We start from the raw sequence: 10,345 nt of genomic DNA, 5'->3' as shown, positions 1-10,345 counted from the left end.
TCGGCGATCGGAGCTCGCGGATCGCGATCGGAGCTCGCGGATCGGCGATCGGAGCTCGCGGATCGGCGATCCGAGAGCCCCGATCGCGGAGCGCGGATCGCCGATCCGAGAGCCCCGATCGCGGAGCGCGGAGCTGGCCGATCCGAGAGCCCCGATCGCGGATTGCCGATCGCCGATCCGCGAGCTCCGATCGCTCTCGGATCGCCGATCGGAGCTCGCGGTTGGTGATCTGAGCTCGCCGATCGGACTCGCGGACGCTGATCTGAGGTGGTGATCCGAGAGGTAGTTGATGGAGAGGGAGAGGGAGAGGGAGAGTCTGAGAGATGGATTTGGAGAGAGAGAGAGAGCAAAAGTGAGAAATGAGCTGGTAGAGAGAGAGAGAGAGTGCGGTAATTTAGGAGTTAGTTGGTGTAAAATAATAAAATATTAAAGAAAATTAATTATTTAATTAAAAAAGATGGTAAGATAGATGAATTGATGTGGAGGTTTTGTAAAATTAAATGTGTAAAATAGAAAAAGTAGGTTTTTAGTGTAAAAGTGAATGTGTAAAATAGAGGAGCTGGTGTGGATGCTTTAAGGGTAGGTGAGCGCCTCACCTGTAACACACATTATATGAGAGAGACATAATACACCAAATATACTGTATTTTCCTCAAACCATAGGACCTCCATATGCACTTCTAATATAGATCTACTAACAGGAGATAAAATAGAAAAAGAGTTTGCAGCTTCAGCACAATAGTGCAATATTGAACATCTACTATGGATTGAGTGTTCTGTACACAGCTGCAATGTCTCACATATCCCAGAATTCTTCATAAACTAAATGCTACTAAGGTGGTCCATTTCAAACTCAAAATTGTATCAATAAAAGACAGAAATCAAGTATGCCACACTGACAGATGACAGATGCAACATTCATGTGCCATATTTTCAAACTCAGAATATCAACAAGAGATAGAAATCCACTACATCACACCGATGTAACAGATTTCATATGCCATATTATGCCGACTGTTTAATCGGTAACTTTTCGCCTCAGTAGGTGATGCATATTCAGCTTATTGATCTTTGTAGCAAGTATGAAGTCATTTTCAGTCAGTCCACCTGCACAAATAAATATGATGTCAAAAGCACATCTCTAATATACAGCAAACTTGTGCCAGAAAAAGAAAATAAAAGAAAATATTATGTCTGAAACTAGATTCCAAAAGAATGACTTCAAAATTCAAATGCTTTGCTAGAGTGATATGTAGCAGGCTTTATCATGCAATGGGTTAGGAATAAGGATAGGGTGATTTCACTGATGAGTGGGTCAGATTCATACAGGTCTTGAAACTGCCCTGTCCACCTGGTTAAAAAACTGAAGTATATATCAAGCCACATATAACCAAGACTAAAAAGCAACCAAAAGAAAAAAAAAAAAAAAAATTGTCTGAAAAATATTCAAGGAGCCTACAACATTATTCAATGGCATCAGATGCTGGGCAATGGATACCAGGACCAAATCCAAAGCAAGCGGCTAAATTGGGCCAGCTTTGCCAATTCAATAATGATATTCTATTATAACAACAACAAAGCCTTATTTTCTTCTGCTTGCCATATTTTCTTAAAATTTATAAACATTATAAAAATGTGGCACCGATATATTAAACACCTTTGAGTAATATAGCCCCTATAGAATTCCCACCCTACACACACCCAAAAAAAGGACCTTCCAGCTATGAGTGATCCTTAACATAAGTAATGTAACATATTGGATTCTAATTATTCTCCATATCTGTTGTTCTCAAAAAGATTAATACCTCCTAATTAAGTATTTAACACATAAAATGATATTTTGATGCTTACTTAAAAGGGTTCAAATCAGTAATATGTATTACATTTTGCTTTGAGAAGATACCGACAAAGTGTAAAAAATACATGTAAGGAATACAACACCAATTCAGGTCAAATAACTTATGACACTGAAGTATGTTCTATGGGAGTTTGAAACCATAACAAGCAAAGTTAGCAAAAACGTTTTTCTAACACAAGTTGAAGATAATTGCTTCTGTTCCTGGTTGGAAGAAAATTTATAGCTCAACAATGACAGATTAGAGGAACAGTAGAAAATGTTTATTCAACCAGTCAGTTTTATTGGCCTCTACAAAAAGAACAGATAATTTTACTTGATTAATGGATATCTCTTACCAACTGCATGAGTCCAGATCTCAATCGTTATGTTGTTCCATTCAACAAGATGAAGATCTGGATGGTGAGCTGCATTGAACAGGTATTGTTGTTAATTTGCTACTTCACAACATAAAATATGCTTCCCATGTGTTTCAATTGACAGCATGTACATATTCACAAACTTATTAGCTAAGAGCTAGATACCTTCTGCTTCTGCAACACCAGCTATAAGCTGGAATAATTCCAGACCTTTGGTAAAACTCTTCACTTTCATTGATCGATTCAGCTTCAACACACCACCTTCATTCACCAAATTCCATCCAGCTACCTAAACAATATAGAGCACTAAGAAACATGAATTTATGTATAAAGAAAAGGGTGAAAGATAACATATGTGCAAGCACCAACCTGTTGAAGTAGACCATTTGCCACTTCTTCGGTCATGGGTCGCAGATCTTTTAAGTCGCATGGCACACACTTCTTAATTGACAAATCTAACATCACAATCAAATGTGTCACACAACAACCCAATTTAAAATATGCAATCTCAGACAAATCTAACAGTACCCAATTCCAACTTATGAAATGAGTGGGCATTGAGAGCCAACGATGGAAAGATGATAGAAAAGACACAATTTGTAAGTTAAAAAGCAACATGCAGCAGCCAGCAAAATATGGGAAGTGCATAAGCATGATACAGAAAAAAGACAATAATTATTAAAAGAAAGGAAGTCAGAAGTAAACAAGTTACACGCCTCCTATCTCCTGAACAAAATAAAATAGAATTAAACTACCAATTTACCAACTGTTTAGTAAGTTTACTGAGAATGCATTCTCTCTCGATATTTTAAGCCAAAAAGGATTCTAGTTATAATTCTTGCTAAAAATCAATGGGACACATATCATATTGCCCATGATAGCACAAGCTCTGTTTCTCTTGTTTCTTTTTTTAGGCCTCTTTATTTTTTGAATAGTAGATTAGTGGATGCAGGTAGCCATGGTATCATGCCCTTGACTGAGTGTGGAGGTTTGGGGGAGGATGCATTTAGTGGATTGGGGATTTTTGTTCGGATGAAAATGGTAGTTGATTTGATTTTGCGTGATGGATATTGGTGTTACGTGTGGTGGCTTGACTATGGGTTCATGGCACAGGTTCATGTAAGTCAAAGGCTTGGAGTTTTAGTCATGGTGGTTTTTCTCCCAAAGTGATTTTATGTGGGTGAAGGAGGTTGAATTGATTTTCCCAAAGTTTTCCAATAATCTATTTATTCAACTTGGGTCATGGTGGCATGGAGGGTGGTTGTGCTTTAGGGGAGAGAGGGGTGGGGGGGTTGTTATTCAGGTGGCTGGGTCTTTGCATGATGGCAGTTTGGATGGGTTTCACAATGGTGGCAGCTTGAACCTTGGCCGATGATTTGGTATGGGTCTTCAAAGAGGCTGACTTTTTTTTGCATGATTGACAACTGAATTTGATTCATTTAGTTCAATTTCTTGAACTTTCTTTACCTTTTTCCTTTGTAACATTTTGATTCGACAATAAAACCCCACAATCACAAAACCAACTTGTGATTATGGAATCTGGGTCGTTCACGGTGGTGGATAAAGTTGGGATTTCGATAATTTGGTTGGGGTTGGTCTGGTATTTGTGGGTTGGAAGGGTAGTAGAGCAATTGTAGAAATTGTGGATCATTATAGAGAAATTGGAGAAATTTTCACATTGAATAATATTTTATATTATTTATTGACAAAATATAAATTCTCCAAATGACATAACAGAACATAATTTCATTTAGTATAATTACTTTCTAGTAAGAGTTTTAGCATGATACCAAAATTTATTTCTCAAAAGAATGTAGTCAAAAAAATTTATTTGGTCTGAATTCATTCTACCAAAGTTTAAAATCTATTTGCAGTTGTCTCCCCAAATGCTGCCTTAGAAGCTACAAAAGGCAGATTGAACCTATGGCATTAGTAAGCATCTCATGACCATGCACCCTTTTAGGACAAGAGGCCAGTCCCTAAACTAGCCAATAGAGGCAATTTTGATTTGAAACAGGCCTATAGCTTCATTAACCTATCAAAGTTACCATCAACCCCAAAAAAAAAAAAAATCAAAGTTACCAGAACTTCCACTTCATAACCATTTACTAGGCAATGTATGCAACTACCAATCCACATAAAATGTTTAAGCTACACATCAAAAATGATACCAAATAATTCATGAGGTCTTTAACCTTAGACTAAACAACAATGGCATACGGCAGAAAAATATTCTACCACCCAATCTAGAGACTGAGATAAAGGAATTCCAAGAATAAGAATCATCGATGGAAAAGCTAAGAGGATTCATATTGATTTCTAAGCTCTTACTGACCCACCGTGATGCATATTGGTTAGCCAAGTCCTAGAATTAGTGCCAAGAAGCTTTTAACTCATGTACATTTCATACATCAATTTATGTATATTCTATGATGAATGATTTTTGAAAACCCAAAAACCAATACTTCATTTCTAAACACAATTATCAAAAATACATTAGATTGAAATTTGAAGGAGGAATATTTAACCCAAACCATCTGAGAAGTGAAAACCCGAGGTTATCTATGATATCCAACCATCATTATGGGTTTCCACTACTTATTTTACTAAAAAATAGAAATATCTAGAGATAGAGAGATTCTTGACTTAGGGATTTGTTGAAAGTTTATGATTTATCTCTTCTCTCTGCTTCTGTATTAGAAGTGATATACATCTACTATATACTTTAGTTGTCTAACCATATAAAAATAGTTAAGCATAGGTAAAGTTAGGTCATGGCCCTGATTCTATTTTTTATTTTTTGATAATTTGATAGTTGGAGTGGGGGGATTTGAACCCTGAATGTCTACATCAGAAACACCAGAAGGTGCCAATTAAGCTACAAGGCTCTTGGCTAGGTTATGGCCCTAATTATCTTGCAAATTCAGAACTACTACCAGGCAGAAAAGGACATCGGCTAAAATTTTGGCTTTAGCATTGCCAATACATTTTAGCATTTCTAATATTAACTAAATGCAGTAAGATATTGGAATTTAAATTAAAATCAGACTAACCAAAATAGTAATAACGCAAATATAATGATTGACATAAAGTGAAGAAATTTGTCTTTCACAAAATAGCAAGCTTTAATCATAGAAGCAACACAGTCTTACAAATACACGTAGGCACCACAAATCATACCAAACATTTATTTAAAAAATAATAATAGTACTTAATATTCTCAATAAAAAAATGTTTCAGGGCTATAAAACAGGAAAATAGGCAAATAAAGTTGTATTATAAATGAAGCTTTAAGAGAATTTTGGAATCTTTGTCATATGGAAGAAGAAACAAAGAAGTAAGAAAGTGAAGAAACTATTATCTCACAGGAATTGATCAAGAGAGAGACATGCATAAAATCTAATCTAATCACCAGTTGTTTGGATTTGTGTGAAGCAAGAAAAAGTGATTTCTCCAAGCATTAAGAGGATATTTTTATGATGCTAAAAGCAATTCACACTCTTTGAATAGACCAATATGGAATACAAAAAAAAAAAAAAACCCCTTATTCCCTAATCTTTGAGGTCAGCAATAGGCCTATATGGATTAATGACCTCAAAATGGTGTGGTGATTATAACAAATAACCTGGACGTTGTTCTGCATGTAAATTGCAAAGGATGTATATAGATTGGCACATGAGTGGAATCACATTTAATAATCAAATGAACAAGCTGGTTAAATGTACACACACACCTTGGCCAGTGCAAAAAGTTCTAAATCCATAAAGTGAGTTCCTATTTGATGACACCCCCACATGGTCTAGAAGTATCTCAGTTCCTCGTATACTGGAACTGTAAGTACAAATTTCATATGCACAAATAAAATTAAATCCAAAAGAAATGGATCTGAAAAGGGGGGAAATTTTAAAATGAGGAAAGACAAGCAGCGTCTTAGAAAACTAGGAGAAGTTTTAAAGTGTCATTTCAAAGCATCAAGTACATAAGTCAAAGACCACGTAACAATAATAATATAAGAGAGTTACATTTTTCATGAAGATTATCTAAGTACTCTAGGTAAATCATGTGCGATTCATAAGGTGACAGAAAGCTCTATCGTATTCACCAACATGAGCGGAAAAGTTTCTACAAAAAAAATCAAACATTAATCCTTTCATGAGCTAATTTGATATTACATTGATGACACAGATACCAATCAAATATAAGAATCGAAAAGAGTTTAATGCCGGTTAGAAGGACATGAATTGACCCCCTTTAGCTTATATCATTGCAGAAAATTAACATGTCAGTCTAAGTATCTCTTTGGGAAATCCTAAAAAAAAAACTAACTGCGTTTGGGAAGCACCAGCCTGCTAGACGAATTATGACATATTTGGCTAAGCCGTTCATTCTTCATATTCAGAAAATAGCCCTTTACAAACCATAAACCATGGAAATAGAAATTACCCAAATCGTTTTCTACCACTGGGCCTATCAAAAACAACACCTTGTTTTCCCACAAAGACTCTTATACCCATATATTATAGCCAACCATATAAGACTCTTATTGAATTATTTTCTTAAACTTGGACGTTAATTCAGGAATATAAAATAAATATTAATAAAAAAAATCAGATATAAACACAAACATTGCATTGCATAGCTTAAACACATCAAATCCAATATCTTTTTTTTTCCCCTAATATTATAACTAGGATATAACAAACGAACATATACAAAATTCGGAATTACACTTAGACCCAGAAGACAAACTAGAATCCAATACATGGGTTATTCTTGAAATTAAACATGGGATAGGAAAAGCAAGTACCGTCCATGAGTTCCAAACAAAAACACCGATGGAGGCTGAAAGCATAACAAAATCACAAGCAAAGATTTATGATTAGCCAAAAGGGTATTATGTAAAACTCATGAAAGCTTAACAAAAAAGAGAAGTGAGAGAGTTTGGTACCTTCAAAAGATGAGATTTAGAGAGACAGAGAATGGGAGGATGGAGATGTAGCATCCGAAACATAGATATAGAGTCACGAAACATCATATGTCTCATAATGAGAGCTGTTTTCTCTGATCTACAATAGGATTGGATAGGTTCACACTTTTTTCTGATTAGTCTTAACCGACTATCAATCTCATCAAATAGTATATGTTTTTGTTTTTGTTTTTGAGCCCAATTCCACTTCCTCACAATTTTTTTTTTTTTTTTTACCATATCTATCTACGATTCTATTATCATATAATAAAATTTATTTTGAGAATAATTAATTAATTATCATGTACTTTTGTGATATTTATTTTATTATTATTATCTTTATCTTCTTCTTCATATATTAAGAAAATTCAGAAAACTAATTATGGTTTCAGGCAATGTCAAAAATACTCATTATTTAATTAGATAATTTTTATTCTTAAAAAATAAAAAGTGGGTTAAAATTGTAATTCAAGAAAATTCAAATAAAAAAAATACCAGAGTTATATATTAAGAGAATTCAGAAAGTTAATTATGATTTCAGAAAATGTCAAAAATACCCATAATCTAATTAGATAATCTTTATTATTAAAAAATAAAAAATTGGGTTAAAATTGTGATTCAATAGAATTCAAAAAAAAATACCAGAGAAACTTTTTTCCTAAAAATTAAGACACTCTATTTAAATAGGACAAAACTTAGGTACAGTACTTTTAAGTGTTGTTTCTTATGTTCTTTTATTAAAATTTAGACACGTTGTTCCTTAACTAAAACATACACTTTCATTCTATGAAAAAAAAAATTACATGGCAGAATTTTAAAAATGGAACCTAAAAAACAACATATAAGTAATGTACTTAAGTCTTGCTCATTTAAATAAATCTCAAGCACGTTTGATACTTTTTTTCTTTCTAAAAAGTAGCACACACTAAATTCAGTAGTTTACTTTATTTCAATTCCTAAATTTTAGTTTTTAAAAAAATTCATTCATGTGTAACCACACTAACAATAGATAAATTCAAATTGAAAAATTACATTAAACTCAAAATAAAAAAAGAGTCTCATCGTACGTGCAGAATGCGTGTGATGAAGCTAGTTATGTATTATATTTATAGCAGAAAATACACTTCTCTCCCTTAAAATTTTGGAAAATGGAAAAAATAATTCCCCCATTCACATCCATTTTATCAAACTCTAATAAATTGATATTAAAATTCTGTAAACTAACTTGCGCTTTGTTTAAGGGTAGGTTTCCAAAAAAATTATCCCTTTCAAAATTAAAAGTCATTGATTTTAAATTTTAATTAAAGAGTATTTTAAAATATTTAGCGACTTCTTTTTTAGCTTTTCAACAAGTTTTGGGGAAATTTGACATAGTAAATATTTTGGTGCTTAATAAATTTTGAATTATTATTCTAAATTTTCAAGTTATTATTACTAATCATGATTAAACTTTGGTAAATATAATATTATAGAAATTTATAATATTATGTTACTACAATTATATTTATTATTGATTGATTAATTAATTAATTTATTTATATATTTAATTTTTATACTACTATTTAAAAGGTTTTTTCTGTTTGGGATAAACATTTCGTTGGTTCAAAAATACTCCATATTCTCCTGAGTTTATGTAGAGACAAAACTAAAAGATAATCCGGGAAAAACACAATTCTGACTCTCACAGTCCTACTCAAAGTCTAAAATATTGTTTACAGAATAGGAACACTATCTATTCAGATATTTGAACTGATTAAAATACTACCATATATTTTTATTTTTTATGAATTGCAACCCAATTGCCAAAACAAAATATAAATAAATGTTTTCTCTTTCACTCCCTCTGTTTCACTTTAAGGCATAAGTAGAGGGGGCTTCTCCTGTTTGGGATGGACATTTCATTAGTTCAAAAATACTTCTACACCTCCAAGTTTAAGTTGAGACAAAACTAAATGATAGCCAGTTAAAAATACATTTCTAACTCCCGCTAAAATATTGTCTACAAAATAGAAATACTTTCTATTCAGATGTTTGAACGGCTCCAACTATCTATATTCCTTCAATCACTAAATTTTTCTTCTTCTTCTTCTTCTATTTATTTATTTTTATAATTTGCACTTTACCTGCTCCTAATCTCATGTTTTAATTTTTTAATTTTTTTTTGTATTTTTTTCGTCCCCTATTTCACATTAAGGTATAAGTAGAGATAATTTTCTTAATACTCAATCTTTTTTATATTTTTTTCCTCACATATTTGTATACCTGTCTTTATTTTACACAAGTTTATAGTTCTAAAATGATTTTCCTTAACTCTTTTTTGCAGTTCAAACTTGAAACACTCTTCTACACTAGAATTAGTGTATATTTGAAATAATTAATTTGTATATAGAAATTAGAAATACAAGGAAAGAACAATCGATGCAATATAGAAATACAAATAATTTTTTAATTTTTTAAAAAAAGTCTCTAAATACACATGTAGCACGTGTTCAAAGGCTAGTACTAATATAAACTGAAGAGGGAGTGTTATTTTCTTCAAAACCTCAAGGGAAAAGAGTGTTTTTTTTTTTTTTTCAGTATTATTTCTCCACACCTCAAGGAAGAGAGTGTAATTACCTCTCTCTCTCTCTCTCTCTCTCTCTCTCAATATATATATATATATATATATATATATATATATATATATATATTTATATATATGTTTGTAAGAATAAGGTTAACCACAACTCTCATAGTATAATTTTTAGCTATGTCACCAAGTGACATTAAATATGATAATGTAGCACAATATTGAACAAAATTGAATCCTTTACATATGAACATATTAAAGCAAAAGGTGAAAAATTGCAACTAAAAAGAAACTTCCTTCATAGATCAAAACACAAGAATATTAAACGGTGATGTCTAAACTTTCACAAATTTGATAAAAATTCACGCAAACACATGACAGTCTAAACAAAGGCCTCCAGTAATTTAAAACAAGTCCTTGAGGCAAGTGAGCCTTAAACAAAAGGAAACAGTAATAACTAGTATTCTCTCACTCAAACAATAAACAAACTTGTAAGATAAATTTAGAGTTGCGGAATAAAATACACATAAAGAAGACTCACTGTATCATGATAGTGTATATAAAAGGGTCTTCTAGTCTATGGCATTTTTCTCACAC

General features: G+C 32.5%; 1 protein-coding gene across 2 annotated transcripts; it reads right to left on the bottom strand.

Annotated features, from left to right (window-relative positions):
* Nucleotides 1–720: 720 nt before the first annotated feature.
* LOC142636660 (pterin-4-alpha-carbinolamine dehydratase 2, mitochondrial) lies at nucleotides 721–7,361 on the bottom strand. 2 transcript variants are annotated; one of them, XM_075810935.1, is made up of 7 exons: nucleotides 7,162–7,350; nucleotides 7,021–7,055; nucleotides 5,947–6,044; nucleotides 2,583–2,668; nucleotides 2,379–2,502; nucleotides 2,193–2,261; nucleotides 721–1,106 (listed from the first exon to the last, which is right to left on the bottom strand). In XM_075810935.1, exons 1-7 carry the CDS (start codon nucleotides 7,255–7,257, stop codon nucleotides 1,018–1,020), a joined length of 597 nt encoding a protein of 198 aa, XP_075667050.1. In that variant the 5' UTR covers nucleotides 7,258–7,350; the 3' UTR covers nucleotides 721–1,017. The 2 variants fall into 2 exon arrangements, with proteins under 2 accessions (XP_075667050.1, XP_075667051.1); XM_075810936.1 differs by lacking the exon at nucleotides 2,193–2,261 and having other exon boundaries at nucleotides 7,162–7,361.
* Between the last annotated feature and the right edge of the window lie 2,984 nt (nucleotides 7,362–10,345).

This window comes from Castanea sativa, chromosome 5, assembly GCF_040712315.1.
Source record: "Castanea sativa cultivar Marrone di Chiusa Pesio chromosome 5, ASM4071231v1".
Classification (NCBI taxonomy): domain Eukaryota; kingdom Viridiplantae; phylum Streptophyta; class Magnoliopsida; order Fagales; family Fagaceae; genus Castanea; species Castanea sativa.
The sequence above is the reverse complement of the archived record's forward strand: the minus strand, read 5'-3'. Positions and strand labels throughout refer to the sequence as shown.

What these genes read in the sequence shown, in the direction of transcription:
- LOC142636660 (XM_075810935.1), bottom strand. Translation starts at nt 7,257, where the DNA reads ATGAGACATATGATGTTTCGTGACTCTATATCTATGTTTCGGATGCTA. An exon ending in AACTTTTTGCACTGGCCAAG is followed by an intron (nt 2,669 to 5,946) that starts GTGTGTGTGTAC and finishes TTGTGATGTTAG; the next exon opens with ATTTGTCAATTAAGAAGTGT. An exon ending in GATCTGGACTCATGCAGTTG is followed by an intron (nt 1,107 to 2,192) that starts GTAAGAGATATC and finishes TTATTTGTGCAG; the next exon opens with GTGGACTGACTGAAAATGAC.